The 21,189-nt window shown below is 43.1% G+C and overlaps 1 protein-coding gene across 1 annotated transcript in view; it reads right to left on the reverse strand.

Moving 5' to 3' along the window:
• Positions 1–7,546: 7,546 nt before the first annotated feature.
• DAPK3 (death associated protein kinase 3) overlaps positions 7,547–21,189 on the reverse strand; it is a 32,789-nt gene continuing 19,146 nt past the window's right edge. The window contains exons 5-8 of the mRNA XM_056573785.1: positions 12,601–12,627; positions 10,920–11,072; positions 8,969–9,014; positions 7,547–8,678 (exon numbers count right to left, since the gene is read on the reverse strand). Of these exons, the coding sequence (XP_056429760.1) occupies positions 8,145–8,678; positions 8,969–9,014; positions 10,920–11,072; positions 12,601–12,627 (760 nt within the window). The 3' untranslated portion in view covers positions 7,547–8,144. The remainder of the gene's footprint in view (positions 8,679–8,968; positions 9,015–10,919; positions 11,073–12,600; positions 12,628–21,189) is intronic.

Here is a 21,189-nt window from a genome sequence, read left to right on the forward strand (position 1 = left end):
CTCAGAGAAAGCAACTTAAAAGGTACTTTGGAATTGAATTTTTTTTTTAACATTCTGCCCAGAATGCCCATTGAAAAAACAAACAAACACATTGGCTGAGACAGAATATTGCTGTGGCCGGGGGCAATTAGCAGAGCAGTGGTGTGATCAATTGGTTAAAGGGGAGCGCATTGAAGGCCGGGAGCAGGATACAGAAGGCAGCAGTGGGAGGTTACCTCAAATACGCAGCAAAAAAACATCATGTGTGACCCGACCCTAAGGGTACGTTCAGACGAGCGGATTTACAGCGTATTGTACACTGCAGATCCGCCGCTGAAGGACCTGTGCATGCTGCCTATATATGTGTCTGCTCGGAGCGGCATTACGTTGCTACGTGCAGACACACTGAAGCGATGTGCGAGTCGCCGCGCATGCACGGTGCACTCGCACACATCGCGGCCGCCCCCCCCCTACTCCATGAGCTAGGCTGAGAGCTACCGCGATGTGCAAGTATGCTGCGCATGCGCGCGGCGACTCGCACATCGCAGTGTGTCTGCTCGTAGTAGCGTATTGCCACTCCGAGCAGGCACATGTATAGACGGCATAAAGAGGTCCTTCAGCAGTGGATCCGCATCAAAATACCGCTCGTCTGAACATACCCTAAGGGTAAGTTCGTCAATCACCTGTGCGGTATAATGACTCAATTTACCCCTTGTTACGTGCCTTGAGGGGTGTAGTTTCCAAAATAGTATGCCATGTGTTTTATTTTATTTTTTATTTACTGTTCTGAGATACGGGCTTCCCTTCTGAGTCCTCTACTGCACCCACAGAGCACTTTACATCCACATATGAAGTATTTCCTTACTTGATAGAAAATGAATTACAAGTTTTGGGAGGCCTTTTTACCTTTTACCACTTGTAAAAATTAAAACAATGGGGCTACAATAACATGTTAGTGTAAAAAATGGAGATTTTGATTTTTCTCCTCCATTTTGCTGCTATTCCTGTGAAACACCTAAAGGGTTAAACTTTTTGAATATCATTTTGAATACTTTGAGGGGATCAGTTTTCATAATGGGGTCCATCATAGGGGATTTGCAACATAAGACCCTAAAATTCACTTCTAAACTTAACTGGTCCCTGAAAAATTCAGATTTAGAAGTTTTCCTGAAAAATTGGAAAATTGCTGCTGAACTTTGAAGCCCTCTGATGTCTTCAAAAAGTAAAAACATGTCAACGTTATGATGAAAACATAAAGTAGACATATTGTATATGTGAATCAATATGTAATTTATTTGACATGTCCCTTTTCCTTACAAGCAGAGAGCTTCAAAGTTCGAAAAATGCAATTTTCAAATTATTCATGAAATTTTGGAATTTTTCACCAAGAAATTATGCAAATATCGACAAAAATTTACCACTAACATAAAGTAGAATATGTCACGAAAAACAATCTCAGAATCAGAATGAAAAGTAAAAGCATCCCAGAGTTATTAATGCTTAAAGTGACAGTGGTCAGATTTGAAAAAAAAAGGCTCCCGTCCTTAGGGTTATAATGGGCTCCGTCCCCAAGGGGTTAAGGTACTGTACCCTCTGTTACCCCTTTTCAACCCATGTCCAACCCCCCCCCGTCACCCATGGACACCCAATTCGCCCGTCTCTCCTCCCCTTCGCCCATGCCCACCTCCCCTTCGCCCGTCTCCCCCCCTTCGCCCATGTCCACCCTCCTGTCATCCATGTCCGCCTTGTCCATCCCCAAGTCCATCCCTGTCACCCATGTTTACCCCTCTTAATTTGTCACCCCTTTTACCCCCCTTGTCATCCTTGTCCACCCCGTCTTCCATGTCCACCCCCCGTCAACCATGTTCGTCCCTCGTCCACCCCTCTGACTACCCCCCAGTCTACCCCTCTGTCACCCTCTGACCCGTCACCCCTGTTCACCCCCCAGTCTCCAATGTTCACCCCCCAGTCTACCCCCTGTCAACCATTACCACTTTTAACCCCCTTGTCATCCTTGTCCACCCCCGTTCACCCCCCCCTGTCTCCTATTTCCACCCCCTGTTTCCCATGTCCGTCCCCCGTTATCCATATCCACCTTGGCCACCCCTGTCCATCCCCCTGTCACCCACATCCCCCCCAGGCAACCCTCTGACCACCCCCCAGTCTACCCCTCTGTCAGCCATATCCACCCCCTATTCACCCCTCTGACCCCGTCACCCCTGTTTACCCCCCCTGTCTTCCATGTCCACCCCCAGTCTACCACCTGTCACCCCTGTCCACCCCTCTGTCATCCCTCTTTTATACCCCTTGTCCCCACCCGTCACCCCTCCCGTCTTCCATGTCCACCCCCTGTCATCCATGTCCACCTTGGCCACCCCCCTATCAACCTCCCCGTCACCCATGTTCACTCTCCATTGTCCACCCCTCTATCACCAATGTTCACCCCCCACCCCACCCCTCTGTCCCTTTGTCACCCCAGTCCACCCCTCTCTGTCAATCCTGTCCACCCTCCTGTCATCCATGTCCACCCCGTCACCCCTCTGTCACCCATGTTCACTCTCCATTGTCCACACCTCTGACCACATCCTTGTCACCTATGTCCACGCCCTATTCACACCTCTGTACCTTTGTTACCCGTCAACCCCTCTGTTACCACCTTGTCACTCTGTCCACCCCTCACCCATGTACACTCCGCCACACCCCTCTTCCACCCATGTACACTCCTCTACACCCCCGTCACCCATGTACACTCTTCTACACCCATCTGTCACAAATGTACACCCCTCTGTTACCCATGTACTCTTACACACCCCTCTGTCACCCATGTACACTCTTCTACACCACTCTGTTACCTGTGTACACCCGTCACCAATTTACGCTCCTCTACCACCCATGTACGCTCCTCTACACCCCTCTGCCAACCCTACACCCGTCACCCATGTACACTTCTCTACCACTAATGTACATTCCTCTACAACCCTCTGCCAGCCATGTACACCCCTGTTACCCATGTTCACCCGTCACCCATATACACTCTTCTACACTCCTCTGTCACCCATGTACACCCCTTTGTCACCCCTATGCCCGTCACCCATGTACACTCCTCTACCACTCAAGTACATTCCTCTACAACGCTCTGCCAGCCATGTACACTCTTCTACACCCCTCTGTTACCCATGTTCACCCCTCTGTCACCCCTACACCCGTCACCCATTTACACTCCTCTACAACCCTCTGCCACCCATGTACACTCCTCTACACCCCTCTGTCACCCATGTATACTCTTCTACACACCTGTCAGCCATGTACAGCCCTCTGTCACCCTTGTACACTCCTCCACATCTCCGTGCCACCCATGTACACTCCTCTACACCCATGTGCACTCCTGTACATCCCCAACACCCCTGTACACTCCCCTACACCCAAGACCCCTCTGTCACCAATATACACCCTTCTATTACCCAGTCACCCATATACACTCTTCTACACCTATCTGTCTCCCATGTACACTCTTCTACACCACTTTTTACCCGTGTACACCCCTCTGTCACCCATGTACACCCCAAGCACTCCTTTAAACTCCTGTCACCCATGTACACTCCTCTACAACCATCTGCCAGCCATTTTCACTCTTCTACACCCGTTACCCATGTTCTCCCCTTTGTCACCCCTACGCCCATCACCCATGTACACTCCTCTACCACTAATGTACATTCCTCTACAACCCTCTGCCAGCCATGTACACTCTTCTACACCCCTCTGTCACCCATGTATACTCTTCTACACACCTGTCAGCCATGTACAGCCCTCTGTCAGCCATGTAAACTCCTCTACACCCCCCTGCCACCCATGTACACTCCTCTACACCCCAGTGCCACCCATGTACACACTTCTACACCCCTCTGCCACCCATGTACACACTTCTACACCCCTCTGCCACCCATGTACACTCTTCTACACCCATCTGTCACCCATGTGCGCTCTTCTACACCCCTCTGTCACCAATGTACGCTCCTCTACACCCGTCACCAATGTACGCTCCTCTACACGCCTCTGCCACCCATGTACACCCCTTTGTCACCCCTATGCCCGTCACCCATGTACACTTCTCTACCACTAATGTACATTCCTCTACAACCCTCTGCCACCCATGTACACTCCTCTACACCCGTCAACCATGTATACTCTTCTACACACCTGTCACCCATGTAAACTCCTCTACTCCCCCCTGCCACCCATGTACACTCATCTACACCCATCTGTCACCCATGTGCACTCCTGTACATCCCCAACACCCCTGTACACTCCCCTACACCCAAGACCAGTCACCAATATACACCCTTCTATTACCCCGTCACCCATGTACACTCTTCTACACCTATCTGTCACCCATGTACTCTTCTACACCCCTTTTTACCCATGTACACACCTCTGTCACCCATGTACACTCTTCTACACCCCTCTGTCACCCATGTACACCCCCCAGCACCCCTGTCACCCATGTACACTCTTCTACACCCCTCTGTCACCCATGTACACCCATCACCTATGTACACTCCTCAACACCTCTGTCACCCATGTACACCCCTGTACACTTCTCTAAACTCCTGTCACCCATGTACACTCTTCTACACCCCACTGTCACCCATGTAAAAAAAAAAGTGCAGAGCCTAATAGAATTGTTTTGCAGGTTCAACGGTGAATTGTGGCTGGAAAAAATTGTCATGATGGCCCGGACCAGATGGAGAAGAAAAGGGAAAGATGTTGATTAGAGAAGACGTAATTTGTGAGTTGTCTAAAAGCAGCACTGTAATCTACATACCCACATTTAAATAGATATTGTGCATCGGCAGCGCTTTTCCCTTTTTTTTTCCCCCTCTTTGCTCGTCAACGTCGGTAGGGGTGCCCTGAGCCGAAAAGGGTTGGGAAACACTGATGTAGGCTGCAGACCACTTCAGGGCATGGCTTACACTATGATGTGGAGCCTACCTGGCTAATGGTGAGACAACCTGTATAATCTGAGAACTACCTATGGACATACCTTATGAAGCAATGGCATTGTAGGGGGCTACCTGCTTAATGGGGAGACCTGCATGTCTACTGGGAGGCTTCCTAACATAGACATATCTACCTGATGTAGGAACTACCAAACTGCTGTGAGAGACACACTTAATGGGGAACCTCTCTACCTAAAGGGAGACCTACTTACTTACTCACTTTTACTGTGCAGGAAACTTTACCATTTGGGAGACTATAAATGGGAAAATCGTGTGAAGCATGTTGGAAAAGAAAGAAGCCTTAGGCCACGATCACACGGCAGAGTTTTCAAGCAGAATTTGCTGGAAAAATTCTGCAGCAGAATCCTATTGACTACAATGGGTTTCTGCTGTACTGTGCAGATGGCAGAATTTCCGCAGAAACAATGAACAGGTTCTGAACAGATTCCGCTCGAAAAGGTCTATAAAGATGGTGCGTTTCAGACTGGTCCTAGCCCCAGTGGAACATGCAAGTGTGCAGAATGTCTGCCCGTGTTTCCAGGGAAGACATTCCACACATGTACTGATGTGTGAACACAGCCTAAATGTTTTTCTGGCACATTCTGCAAAATGGAGTCATAGCTCGAACAAGTCATCACGGTTTAGAGAAGAAAAAGGAAAAAAATGACTTCAAGAAGACGCCATACCTCAGTCACTTGATGCAACTGCACTGTATTTTTACTATTGGTCTTCCACTCAAACCATCACCTGGGAACAGACCCAGGTTGGACCCTAGACTGTAGTCTGGGCACTGAACAGAGATGTTCTGCTGCTGACGCTGTTTCACTGGCCAGCCTAGTCTCTCACACACAGTGTGCACCCCACATGACTGATGACGCAGCCCCTGCACAGTCTGAATGCACTGGTACCCGCTGGGTAGCCACCAAAGGAGGATATGTCTTAGCTTTGGAATAGGCCCCCTACTTTCCTTCAACAAAAATCAATAACATTTTTGGCATAAAATGTGAAACTGTAATATGGGGCAGTTTGATTGTGGTTTTGGAAAGAGTAATGTGCCACAAGCAACTTACTTAAACAATCTAAAAAAGTTATTTTAAAGTAACATTGGTGCATGAAATAAATTTCCAGAATCAGTCATGAAATATTCATTTATTTACTGTTATTTATTATGTAATGCCTTTATTTCCAGCATACTGGCCTATGCCTTGATTCTATGATCAGGTGCAATATAGAGAGGGAACAGCAAAATTGTAAAAAAAATTTTTTTTATCTAGATAAAATGAGTAAATTGTAACAGTATATTTCCATCATGAAGACGAATGGGGATAATTCATGCTGCCCAAATCATGGGAAACATTAAACAAACATACACTTCAGAGACATCCATTTAAATGATATGCCAGGACCAGGGCATAAAGTCAAGGTGGCCGACTCCCTGCTGACTTCTCCCTACGCTTGTATAAGAAACCAGTTTATCAAGCGCAGCAGGACAAGAGGAAGCCTGTACCTGTCTTATCCATGTGTAGGCAGTATGAAGGCTTTAAAGACAAAAACTTTTTGGATTGGTGTATTTTATTATTTTTTTTTCAAAAGGTGAATATTGCTGCATATGGTTAAAAAATGGATTATGCGAAGAAGCTTTCTTGGCTTCTTGTTTAAAAATGTCATCATTTTTATACATTAAGGTGGAGATTCATCAAGACCTGTGGGGAGGAAAAGTTGACCAGTTGCCCATAGCAACCAGATTGCTTTTCTATTTTTCACAGGCCTTTTCAAAAATAAAAGAAACCATCTGATTGGTTGCTATGGGCAACTTTTCCTATGCACAAGTTTTGATGAATCTCCCTCTAAATTACTGCATATGAATGGGTACATAAAACTAAACGGCACAAGAATTAACTATTAAAGGGATTTTACTGTTTCAGCAAATAATGGGATATTCATTGTGTGATGAAAAGATATACAGTGTATAGTTCTTTACAGTAAAGTTATCAGAGCTGTGTCTTGTAATGAGCTGTGCACCTATGTGTCTATCACACAACCAGGACAGATTATCATCATCGGAAAGGAAGTAATAAATAAAGATAATATAAACAGTTCTTTAAAATAACTAAAAAAAAAAAAGTGCTGTGGAATATGTTGGAGCTAAATAAGCATTATTCCTGGTAAAGCCATGAGTATACAGGGCAATTTTATAATTATTCACTCTACAACAAATAAGCATTTTTACAGAAACCATAATACCCCTTTAACTGTGCCACTACCAGACAATTTTTAAACACATATAAAAGCTAAGTTACAAAAATAAATAAAAGACATGATTGGAAAGCTAAGATATTAAGCTGTAATAGATCTATGCACTTACAACCTATCTGAGCCAAGTGTTTAAAGTTCTGAAGCATTTCATACATCAGGGAAAGTGTTAAAGTATCTGCATAACATATATAATATATACTTGTGAAACATCAACGTAATATGAGGACTGCTGCTTATCCAGATCACAGGAGTCTTTTGGCACACACAAGTAGATTTTAATACACAAGTGTGAGACGGGGGGGGGGGGGGGGGGGGGGGGAATCCTCACCTACGTGAAAAATCTATGGTTTTGCCCTGAAAACTACCCTGCCCCTCCAAGACCAGGAAACACATAAAGACTGTCTTAAAGAGAAGGCACTGGCTCAAGGCAGGGTTAATCTTGTATATGTAGATCCAATTGCACAGGGGATAAAGAGCTGTAGTGGCAAGAAAAATTGTAGATAACATACTTTATCAGAAAATCCTTAAAGATTTGTTAAATTGCCACGCAAAGCATCTCAAAAAGTGTTAAAGTCAGTTTCATAAATTCATACACAGTATAACATATTGTTAAAGTGTGAAAACAAGTTAAGTAATATAATGTAAAGTCTACTAGCTTAAAAAAGAAAAAACAACAACCGGGGATTTGATGATCTTCTCCTTCTCCAGTAATGAATTTCTATCTCCTTATATAGTTTACAGTCCTTAAAATGTTATTGGAATGTGGAATTGCAATGCACTGATTCATCCTCTTCTTGTATACTGTTAGCTTAACACATCCACAGTCTCTGTGTCAGAGAAGAAATATTTGCATATAATATATAGCAGGACACCCATGTCTAGCTGCATGCACAAACCAAGCTTTCTCTATTTCTAGCATACACCGCGGACACCTTCTACATCAGGCCTCTCCATGGTTTTCAGCAGCTCTTCAACAAAGCTCATTTCTGCATTAACCTGTGCAGCCAATGCTTCATATCTGTTTTCTAATCTGCTAAATTTCCTCTTCAGACCATTTGCACTTAGCATGGTAGTCCGCAGATCTTCTTGAACCTGCCGGCGCTGGCCTTCTCCGCGCTGTAGCTCCTGCTTAAGCCCCATTAGCTGGTGTGCCACACCTTCTTGCTCTTCCCGGTACCAGCTTTCCTTTTCTTCATATATTGAGCGCAGGGCACAAAGGTCTTCACGTGAAGTAGTCTGACTCTTTTGCAGTTCACAGAGTGCATCTTCTGCTGCTCCTAATTCTTCCAACACATGGCTAAATCTTTCAAAGTTGACATATGTATTATTAGGAGGCATACTAGAGTGGGATTTGATTGTATACTCCTTAAGACGTGTTGTCTTTAACCTTCTACGCTCAGGTCGCTTTCCACTGTCCTCATGACGAACATTACGGCGCTTGATGGCCTGAGCAGAGAGTAAGAAAATGTTTAATGTTAGCTTTTTTTAACCCTCTTTTGGCAGAACACATTTTTATATGAACTGCTACTTACAACCAGTTAGGCTTAGTTCACATTTGCATTAGAGATTCCATTCACTAGAACTATTGTTGTCAAAATACTAAACCTCACTCACTGAAAGTCAACTGGGTCTGACAGTGCCACTGGTATCAATCATACAAAAGATCTCGCATATGTGAACTTTGCCCATTTTTTTATACAAGTAGATCACCAAAGCATGGTTGCACAATGTTTTACCTTAATCCACGAATGTTCCAAGCTCTCATCGATTGTCATCCGCTTCCTGAGGAATAAAATTTATGTTGTAATTACATTATGTGATCAATAAAAGAAAGAAATAAACTGCACTTGTCATTTGAAAAAACTTTTCATATGTTGTAGAGACACAGCAAAAGTTTTCATTTGTCAAGGTCTGAATGTTCAGACCCGAAATGATCACAAGAAGAAATCAGGAATGCTTAATGTGTTTTCACTCGGACCTTGATAAAAAAAAAAATTTTTTTTTTTTTTTGACATTCAAAAATTTTATGAATAGAGTGGTACACTTTAAAGTGTAACTCCAAAGTTCAATTCCCATCCCATCTTCAGATCAGGCATGTAGAGAAGCAGGCCTTTTGCGATGTTAGAACAATCGACTCATGCCTAGGAAGTTCCGTACACAAGTCCTATTATTGAGAAAAGGACAAGCATACGTAAGTCATCAGGCATCATTCAGTTGACTTGACCACTGTATGACCAAGCATGGACCTCCACAATCCCGCATACATGCTATGAAAACATGGAATATGTATAGAGAGCTATAAAGGCATTAACTATTTTATAAAGGGTTACTGTCAGATAATCTTTTGTAGTGTCTTTTAGACATGTCAAAAGTTTAGATCTTTGGAAACAAAGTTTGTATGTGCAGCTCACAACAAAAAATAAAACGAGGTTAACTGAGATACTCTCACACCCAGATAGTAATGAGTAAAAATATATACTACAAAAGGGATTTCTCAGTCCTCAGTTTATCATCTATCACAAGGACTGATGTATGGTGAATGTTTGTAGCTCCCAAAAATATATGTGAACCTTTATGATAGGATATGAGTAAATAACAACATTTATTTAAAATACATAATAAAATACATATGAAAATTACATATTAAAATACATATTTAAAATACATGGACAATGATTAAACTGACACAAAAAATAATATTCTCAAACAGCTGTGAGATAAAATATTGCTTATACCCCCTAATGTGAAAATTATACCCCTAATTTACACATTAGGGGTATAAGCAATATTTTATCAGACAGCCGTAGGGCCCTGCGGTTTGTGAATATTTTTATTTTTTTGTATCAGTTTAATAATTGTCCATGTATTTTAAATAAATGTAATTATTTACTCATATCTGGATCTAGAAGGTTCACATATTTTTGGGAGCTACAAACATTCACCATACATCAGTCCTTGTGATAGCTGGTAAACTGAGGACTGAGAAATCCCTTTTGTAGTAAAAGTTTAGATCACACTGTGTGAGTTACAAATGGCTGAAGTGCACTTCACTCCCGGCCTGCCAAGCCGACTGAGTTTTAAAGGAGTACTCCACCCCTAGACATCTTATCCCCTATCCAAAAGGATAGGGGATAAGATGTCTGATCGTGGGGGTCCCGCCGCTGGGGACCCCTGCACTATAGCACACAGCACCCACCTGTTACTGCTCCGGGTCACGACTCCGCCCCCTGTGTGACGTCACGCCCCTTCCATAGGCTTGCATCCCCCTGATAAAGGGATAAGATGTCTAGGGGTGGAGTACCCCTTTAAAGACTATAATGTAGAACATCAGTCAGATCAGGGAGCCAGCCAGAGACAGATACCTGCTACAATGCACTTCAGCTATCTATAACTCACAATTGCACTGGGTCTAAGGACTGATACCCAATGCAATCTAAACTTCTGACATGTCTGGACAACATATGTCTAGAAGGAGATAGAAAGGAAAAATCTAGTCTGAATATATTATCTAAGGCAATGGCAGTAGTGCATACTAATATGACACAAAAGAGAAAACAAAACAGGGAAGACAATGGAAGGAAAGGGGAAGAGTCATCAAACATGAAAACATATCTATTGGTGCAGGGCATAAATGTTTGTGTTTATGGTCAGAATAAGCTTTTAGTGAAAAAATTTAATATAACTCACTTTGGATCTTTGACGAGCAGTCTTCGTATAAAATCCTTAGCAAGTTCACTTGTATTACTAAAGTATTCCTCATCAAAATCATAATTAACACCTGAAATATTAGTCAAAGTTTCCTGTTTTGTCTCTCCCAAAAAGGGTGATGCTCCACTTAACCTGGGTAGATTAAGAAAAAAAAGTAAAATAGAAATTATTAGAAAATGACATTTTAATCAGATTTTTATTACAAACTATTTAAAAATCGGCACGCTCGTTCAAACAAACTTTTGATATTTTGTGGTCTTAACACTCAGATTCCTACATAGAGCTGGGAGAAGTGTACACTAAGGGCATTCTCTCCCAGCTCTGTACCAATAGAGAGGACTACTAAATATTGGGAAGGGGGGGGGAGAGAGTTATTACTTCCAGGGAGAGCTGCTGTATACAGGGGGCTACTAAATAAAGTGGGGAACTACTGACTTCCTACAAGCGGGGACTAATGTATACAGGGAAAGCTGCTGTATAAAGGGGGCTACTGTATACACAAGGGGGGGAGGCTAGTTACTACCTACAGGCCGGGAGGGGGAGTTTCTGTATACAGGGAGCTACTATTTACAGTGGTGGGCTACTAACTACATACAGGGGGGGGGGGTACTATATACAGGGGACCGCCAAAATATATATATATATATATATATATATATATATATATATATATATATATATATATATATATATATATATATATATATATATATATAATGGGCTACTAATATAAGGGGGGGGGGGGTACTATATACAGGGGGACTACTGTATACAGGGGGGACTGCTATATATATCAATACTACCTACAGGTGGGAGGCCTGCTAATATTACCCCCAGGGGGGCTGCTAATACTGCATACAGAGGGCTGCTAATACTACGGGGTTCCTGCCTACCTACTCTTCCCCAACCCACTTATCTACCAAACCTACTGTGTGGGACACCAAGGGGGTTATTACTGTTTTGAAGATAGATGCTGGAAAAGTGGGAAGCCCAAATGTTTGTCTGGCAGGTTCTGTGGAGACATGGCTGGAAGAAATCGTCATGACGGTCTGGGTCAGAAGGAGAAGTAAAATGAAAGTGAACAACTCCAATCAGAGAAGACATCACCTGGGAGTCATCCGACGTAACTATGTACACACTTTTATGTTCACCACAGCCTGTGTAGGGCTGACATCTACCGCTATATTGTCACTCGGGGGAAGAAAGGTGTAAATACTGGTATTTATCGGTAATATAGTTGTCAGTTTATAGGATTTGGTCAGTAACATTATGATGGCAAGATGTAACAGTATAATGGCAATATAGGAAATTGTCATACTTACTATATGTTAACATATACATACATATATACACACACACACACATATATATTTATGTTAAATGCCCTATTATAGCAAACTATGACTAACATTTGGCCCCTCCCCTGTTGTGACTCCACCTTAATATAGCCACACCCATGGTCAAAGTGGGCTGCTTAGTCTAAAATGCCCGGGCTTATTTTTGTTCCCAGTCCATCCCTGTTGACAGATTTCCTTTAAACAAAGGGTTACTTTTTATTTTATACATTACCAAATAATATATGTTCATTAAAACAATTAGTTTAAAAAAATTGTCTCTGGATTATTCTTAAAAGCACACCCATCTGTTTAAGTATACTCACAGGATGTACGTGATCACTCCAATGCTCCTGTGTGGACATAATTAAAAACACTGAGTCAGTTTGTTATCACAGCAATTTAACTTAGCAATTGTGTTTAAATGGGCACTGTCAGATACAAAAACTTTTGATATGTTGTAAAGCATGCAAAACCAATAGGTTAATTGCTTTCATTAGAAAATTTACAGTATTTCATACTGAAAAAGCCAGTCAAACAACTGCCCCCCCTGCCTGCTTGGACACATACACGTCCTGCTGTGTCCAGGCATCATGGACAAACTTCCTTGATTGACAGCTGTGAGCGCAGGGCTCACAGCTGGAGGAAAAATTCTCCCACTGTCATCTTGTGTCTCGATACTGTCAGTGAGGACAAGCTGGGAGTTGTGGTTTTGCTAATGCTAGGGGAGATGTGAGCAGACAGCATACTGAGGGAGGGGGCGGAGACCTGCACAGTGAGGCCACGCCCCCTCCCTTTGAGAGGAATTCAGAATAGTGAGCTAAATTAAACGTGTAATAAAAAAATAAAATAAAAAGGTGCTAGACACATAAAAATGTGATGCACATGGTCAGGATTAGGAACAAAGTGATATATTGGAAACATTTTTTGTTGGATCTGACTGGTACGCCCCCTCCCATAGACTTGCATTGAGGGGGTGGGGCAAGACATCATGAGGGGGCGGGGCTATGACTTCAAGAGCTCCCAGCGCCAGCTCCAGCGTTCGGAACAGTTTGTTCCAAACACTGAGCAGCGGAGTACCCCTTTAAGTGCTTTTAGAAACACTAACATTATATTCTGCAAAGCTTAATAGGGGATACAAATAAAGTTAAAACATTTTCAATCCACCTAATTTCATTACCCACAAAAGTTATTTTATTTAAATGGGCACGGTCAGCTTTAAAAACTTTTTATATGTTGTACATCTTGGCAAAACATTAACCTTTCTAATATACTTTAACTAGAAAATTAGGTTATTTCCTTTATATAGAGATCATGGCAAAAAAAAAAAAAAAAACACACCACAAACCATCCAGAACATAATCCTGTCTGGCTGCAGCATCATCTTTGTCCAATCTGAAGCACCGGCATGGACAAAGTCCAGTAAGTGAGGGCGGTACTAGCACTAATCAGACTGCAGAATGCAAAAAAGAGCAGCCTGCAGTGATTGGATAAAGAGTCCAAGCACTCAGGGAGGTAGATAAGTCATGCAGAGTAAGGACACACCCTCTCGAAAGCACAGCATGACAAAGCCAGTGAGCAACGGATAGAAAATATTTGTGAAAAATATAGGTGCTAGACAAATACAAATTATATATACACATGACCAGAATAAGGTAACAAAACTTTTTTTTGTGAGGTATCCAGGAATGCTTTAACCCCTTAAGGACATAGGCCACACAGCGCCTTACATTTACGGTGCAGCTGTGGCGCGAGAGGAGGAGCTGCGCTTGCTTAATTCCCGGCAGCTGTCAGCAGCCACGGACCCGCCGGTAATGGCAGACATCAGCGATTGCGCTGATATCTGCTATTAACCCCTCAGATGCCATGATCAATACAGATCACGGCATCTTCAGCAATGCGGAACTTTGAATGGCTGATCTAATTGCCCGCCGGGATCAGATCAGCCAAGATGGTGGACGGAGGTCCCCTCACCTGCCTCCGTCCGTCTTTCGGGGTCTTCTGCACTGATCTGCTTTCCAGCAGACCAGAGAAGAAGATCGCCGATAATACTGATCAGTGCTATATCCCATGCATAGCACTGAACAGTATTAGCAATCAAATCATTGCTATAAATAGTCCCCTATGGGGACTATAAAAGTGTAAAATAAATGTGAAAATGCCCCTCCCCAAGTTTTAAATCATGCCTTTTCCCCATATTAATACACAAAAGTGTAAAAAATTTTAAATAATAAACATATTTGGTATCGGCACATGCGTAAATGTCCGAACTATAAAAATATGATCGGAAAAGAAGAAGGGGGCACTCACTGTTCTTCTTATCCAGACATTTATTAGGTGGTTGACAGCAGTGAGGATGCCAGGCCGATCTTTATGCCACGCCGGACCAGAGACGAACAGGAGCCATGATGGTAATAGGTATTTCCCGGCGCTTCTCCAGACCACACCTCCTCAGTGACGTTGACCAGGTAAAATACCTGCTGGTCAGGTACGTCACTGGAGGCGTTCACTATACTCATAGGGCATTTAACCCTAACATATTTGACTACATACAAAGCATGCATAACACATACAATGAATAATGCTAATACAGCAGCAATTTTACTAATAGACTAATAATACCACAAGGGAGCAAAGAATTATATAAAAGCGCTCATGTCTAAACGGTCATTAAGACCGAAACTACCATGCGCTTTAGTTCTAATGATCCATTTACCTTCTCGTTGTAACAGAGCTTTCCTCCTGTCAATTCCTCTTTTGAACTCTACTTTCTCGAGCCCCAGAAACAACATTTTTCACATTACCATTGTGCTCCTTTCTTTTTCTGTGTTCAATTAACCTCGGGGATACTTTGTTTGTTCTTATGGAATTAACATGTTCCCTGAATCTTACATTAAGAGTTCTTTTTGTGCTCCCTATGTAAAAACGTTTACAATCACAAACTATGGCATAGACTACGTGGTTGCTTCTGCAACACATATCTCTAAAGCATACTACCTCTGCTCCTAGACTAACGTATTTGTCTGTACAAAGGTAGGAGAACCAGTTACAGGTTCCGCACCTATAATTCCCTGGGCTCAAGCTCTTTCTTAGCCATGTTTCTTTTCTGGTGTCTTCTTTAAGTTTACTTGTTACTAGTACGTCCTTTATATTTTTGCATTTTTTATACGCTACTAGTGGATCACTATTTGCATATTCTTTAACCTTTTAAGGACGCCGGGCGTATGCATATGCCCTGCATCCCGAGTCCTTAAGGACGTGGGGGCGTATGCATATGCCCGTGGGAATTCAGGTCCCCGCCGCTAGCCGGTTGGGGACCGTCGAGGGGGGTCCTGAGACCCCCCCCCCCCCCCCCCCCCATGTCGGCGATCGCAGAAAAATCACATGTCAATTCAGACATGCGATTTTCTGCTATTCCGGGCTGATCGGGTCTCTGGTGACCCGATCACCCAGAAAATAGGGATGATCGGAGCTGTCAGGGACAGCCCTGATCATCCTGAGGGATAGGAGCGAGGTCGCAGTGCTGCGATCTCCTTCTATCCCCTGCCATTGGTCAGAACTGATTCTGACCAATGGCAGGGCAGGACAGTGGGTTGCCATGGCAACCCCCCCATTCTGCCCACCCCTGGATGCCGAGGGGAACGTGGGAAGAAGATGGAGGCCGGTACCTGTGAGGAGAAGATTCCTGGGGACCCCGGATCGTCGCTGGAGACTGCTGAATCCTGGTTCAGGTAGGGAAACTAAGGTGGGAGGGGAGGGGGGGGAATGAAAGTGAAAGTAAAGTGATCTTTACTGTGGCAACCACTAGGAAGGCCAAACTGCAACTCCCAGCATGCCCAGACAGCCAAAGGCTGTCTGGGCATGCTGGGAGTTGTAGTTTTGCAACATCTGGAGGGTCACAGTTTGGAGACCACTGTTACAGTGGTGCCCAAACGGTAGCCCTCCAGATGTTGCCAAACTACAACTCAGCATGCCTAGACTGCCCAGGCACGCTGGGAGTTGTAGTTCTGTAACATCTGTCCCTTCAGATTTAGCAATTTTCATGAATTTTTTTTACTTTGAAATTTTTTTTGACTTTGAAGCCCTCTAATATTTTCAAAAGGCAAAAATATGTAAATTTTATGATGCCAACATAAAGTGGACATGTATTTGTGAATAAAAATTACATTTATTTGGAATATCCATTTTCCTTACAAGTAGAGAGCATCAAAGTTAGAAAAATTTAACATTTTCAAAATTTTCATGAAATTTTGGGATTTTTCACCAAAAAAGGATGCAAGTAACGCCGAAAATTTACCACCAAAATAAAGTAGAATATATCACGAAAAAAAATCTCAGAATATTCGGTAAAAGCGTTTGAGTTATTAATTCCTAAAGCGACGGTGGTCAGAATTGCGAAAAAGGGCTGCGTCTTTAAGGGGGTTAAGATCTATGTTGCTCTGTATTAAGAACCAGTTTTTCTTTATAGATTCCTTTATTTGTTCAGCCATAGGGCTGTATTTAAATGTATTGTTTGTTACTGGACTTTTGGGGGGGGACCTGTTCTGATGCTTGGTATCTTTCTTCTTTGTTTTATATTTGTTCTTCTGTAAAAAATCTGTACGGTTTACTTTTTCTGCTTTTCTCATTGCTTTATCCAGAACATACATAGGATATCCTCTTATCAATAACCTTTGTTTAAGGTCTTCTGCTTGAGTAATGTAATCGCATTCTCTACTGTTTATTCTCTTTAATCTTAAGAATTGTCCGTAAGGGACAGCTACCTTTGTACGTTCTGGATGATAGCTACTAAAATGTAAAAGTGCATTGCAAGCTGTGGGTTTTCGACACCCTTGGGTTATCAAACTATCCTCTTCTTATACAACTAAAACGTCAAAAATTCTAAACTTTTGGGGCCTACTTTCCAGGTGAATTTTAAATTCATATTATTTACCTTATTGAGCTGTGCCATAAATTCAATGAAGGTTTCTTCAGTATCAGACCACACCATAAAGATATCATCGACGAAATGCCGATAGCAGGCAACATGCTTCAGGAACGGGTTATTGGCGGTGAAGATATACCTTTTTTCTAAGGCTGCTACATACAAATTTGCCCGTGTGCAATCTACTGGCATGCCCATTGCTACACCGCCGGTCTGCACAAACCACTCGTCCCCGAACCTGAAGCGATTGCCCGCTAAAATAAGATCCAAGGCAACACACACAAAATTAATAAAACCTAGGCTTTTATCAGATTTTTGTAAAAAATCCCTGATTACTTCTACACTACCTGTTTGCAGGATGCTTGTATACAAGCTTTCTATATCTATGGATACAACAATACTATTTTTAAAGCAATTAAACCCCTCAAGTGTGAAGGAAATAGTTTGTGTCCTTAACTAGTGAAGGGATCTCGGCAAGCAGGGGGTGTAGGAGCCAGTTGATGAATTTGGACAATGGCTCCATTAGTGTCCCCACCCCAGAGACAATAGGTCCCCCGGGTGGGGACACCAATGTTTTGTGTATCTTAGGGAGAAAATACCAATGGAGCCTCACATGAATTCGGGGGTAACAATTTTTCTGCCATTCTTTTTGACAGAATGCCATTTTCTATGTAGTGCCTTAGGAAAGTCTGCAACTTCATAATTAATTTAGGTGTGGGGTTACTGATTATTTAAAGCAAGATCTCGTCGCTAAGCTGGCGTTCTGCTTCAGTTAAATAGTATTCTTTTTTATATGATGACAATATTTTCCAATTTATCTGATTTTTTTTAATTATATATTTTCTTGTTTTTTCAGGGTTTCTAAGGCTTTAATTTCAGCCAGAGTTAAATTTGAGGGGGCAGAAGGGAATTTTAATGCTTTTATGTCTTCGAGGACTCTTCTTTAAAAAGTCTCGATGTTACTACCTGCCTGGATAGGTGGAGGCCACTCCTCCTGTGAATTCGGGGACATATAGTATCAGAGATGGGATCCGGGTCATTTTCAGATAATAAATCTATCAGATTTCCTAGGCAATCTAGTTCTGCTTGTGTATCTTCACCCATTACTGAAAACCCCAGCGGTCCTATGCTAACAGGAATTTCTCCCTCAGTTCTTGAATGCGTATTAGATTTATTATGGAAAAACTTTAGATTTAGACCTCAAAGTTCTCGGCCAAGCAAAAGTTAAGTCCTTTTGATAGGACAGAGAGCATAGCACCGTCCAGTGTCATGTCAGATAGATTAACAATGTTCAAGTTGAAATTCTTTTCTTCTATCTCCATGAGACAGACTTTCTTTTGGTCCCTTTGTTTTTTTTCCCCATCCCCTCATTAGAACTAAAGCGCATGGTAGTTTCGGTCTTAATGACCGTTTAGACATGAGCGCTTTAATATAATTCTTTGTTCCCTTGTGGTATTATTAGTCTATTAGTAGAATTGCTGCTGTATTAGGATTATTCATTGTATGTGATATGCATGCTTTGTATGTAGTCAAATATGTAAGGGTTAAATTCCCTACGAGTATAGTGAACACCTCCAGTGACGTACCTGACCAGCAGGTATTTTACCTGGTCAATGTCACTGAGGAGAAGCGCCGGGAGCGGCACGAAATACCTATAACCATCATGGCTCCTGTTAGTCTCTGGTCCGGCGTGGCATAAAGATCGGCCTGGCATTCTCACTGCTGTCAACCACCTAATAAAATGTCTGGATAAGAGAAGACCCGTGAGTTCCCCTTTCTTCTTTTCCGTTTTCATTCACGATTGCTGCACATTGTATTGGGGGGAGAGCACCACAGGACAATCTTAGGACTATATTCACAACATAGAGCTGGTGATTACAGTTATTTATTCCTTGAGCTACACACAGAAACCGCTTGTGCCGGCACCTCTTTCTTTTTGGTTCGGCTATAAAAATATAATGTTAATAATCCCATATGGCGAACGGTGTAAACGTTGCAAAAAAAAAATAAAAAATTAAGTCCAAAATTTCTGCTTTTTTGTCACATCAAACTGCAAATTTTTTTTTATAAAAAGCAATCAAAAATACACATATGCGCAAACATGCTACTAAAACAATCTACAGATCATGGCACAAAATATGAGACCTCACACATCCCTGAATACGAAAATATAAGAAAGTTAGAAGTGGTCAAAATAGGACAATTTTAAAACGTACTGATTTTGTAAAAAAAAAAAAAAAAAAGTTTGAGATTTTTTTTTAAAAGCAGTTCAATACCATATATATACTCGAGTATAAACCGACCCGAATATAAGCCGAGGCCCCTAATTTCAGCCCAAAATCCCAGGAGAAGTTATTGACTCGAGTATAAGCCTAGGGTGGGAAATACATCATCCCCCCTGTCATCATCCAGACCCCCGTCATTAACACCCTGTCATCATCCCCCCTTCATCATCTCACACCCCCCCTTCATCATCCCACACCCCCCCCTTCATCATCCCACACCCCCCCTTCATCATCCCCTTGTCATCATCCCACACCCCCCCTTCATCATCCCCTTGTCATCATCCCACACCCCCTCTTCATCATCCCCTTGTCATCATCCCACACCCCCTCGTCATCATCCCCTTGTCATCATCCCACACCCCCCCTTCATCATCCCCTTGTCATCATCCCACACCCCCCCCTTCATCATCCCCTTGTCATCATCCCCTTGTCATCATCACCACATGTCATCAGCCCCCCCCTTCATCATCACCGCCTGTCATCATCCCCTTGTCATCATCCCACACCCCCCCCCGGGGTGCGCTGGTCCGGTGCTGCAGGACTGTCCGGTGGGGAGGTTGTCCGGTGGGATAGTGGTTCCGGGCTGCCATCTTCACCCGGGGGCCTCTTCAACGCGCTTCGGGCCCGGAATAGAGGCGTTGCCTTGACGACAACGCAGAGGGACGTTGGTAATGAATGTCCCTCTGCGTCGTCGTCAAGGCACCGTGACTATTCCGGGGCCGGGCCCGAAGCGCGGAGAAGAGGCCCCCCGGTGAAGATGGCAGCCCGGAACCACTATCCCACCGGACAGTCCTGCAGCACCGGACCAGCGCACCCTAATGTCCCACCGAGCGGAGGCGAGTACAAAACTAAAAGGGGGTGCGTGGTCTGGATGAGGTCGAAGGTCGCAGTGGTCTTCAACCTGCGGACCTCCAGAGGTTTCAAAACTACAACTCCCAGCAAGCCCGGACAGCCGATGGCTGCCCGGGCTTGCTGGGAGTTGTAGTTTTGAAATATCTGGAGGTCCGCAGGTTGAAGACCACTGAGGGCGGAGAGTTCACTCGAGTATAAGCCGAGGGGGGTGTTTTCAGCACGAAAAATCGTGCTGAAAAACTCGGCTTATACTCGAGTATATACGGTAATAGAAATGTATGTAACCATTGGTATTTTAATCGTATTGATTCAGAGAATAAAACATGTACATTTTACCGTTAAGTTTACAGCGTGAAAACGAAACCCCCCAAATTTGCAAATTTATGATTTTTGTTTAAATTTCCTTACACAAAAAAAAATTGGGGGGGGGTTTACCATACATATTAGGGTAAAATAAGTGATGTCCTTACAAAGTGAACCAGGTCACACAAGGATGCAGTGGTGCTCGCACATTAAAGACAACGGGACAGGCACATGTGCTGTGGATGCACTGTGTAGTAAGACACAGCGGTCACCGCGCTGGAAGGCAGGATAGGCATGGCGGCGGCAGTTCTCTATAGTAAACAGGTATAGTCTGCAGCTATACCACTACTTTTTCTATGGGTTACGCAGCAAAGCTGCTAAATCTTAGATACATTGGTAATAAGAGAACTGTGTTACAGATTTTTAAACTGATGGCAAGAAAAGTTACGTTTTACTTTTTCAAGTGAATGGTGAAAAATGGATATTCGTGCTTACCCTAGTGATTCATTGTAAAGAATAATGTAAAATTCTTGCTTTGTTTAATAGCGGAC

The sequence above is a fragment of the Hyla sarda genome, chromosome 1 (genome assembly GCF_029499605.1).
Source record: "Hyla sarda isolate aHylSar1 chromosome 1, aHylSar1.hap1, whole genome shotgun sequence".
NCBI classification, from domain to species: Eukaryota; Metazoa; Chordata; class Amphibia; order Anura; family Hylidae; genus Hyla; species Hyla sarda.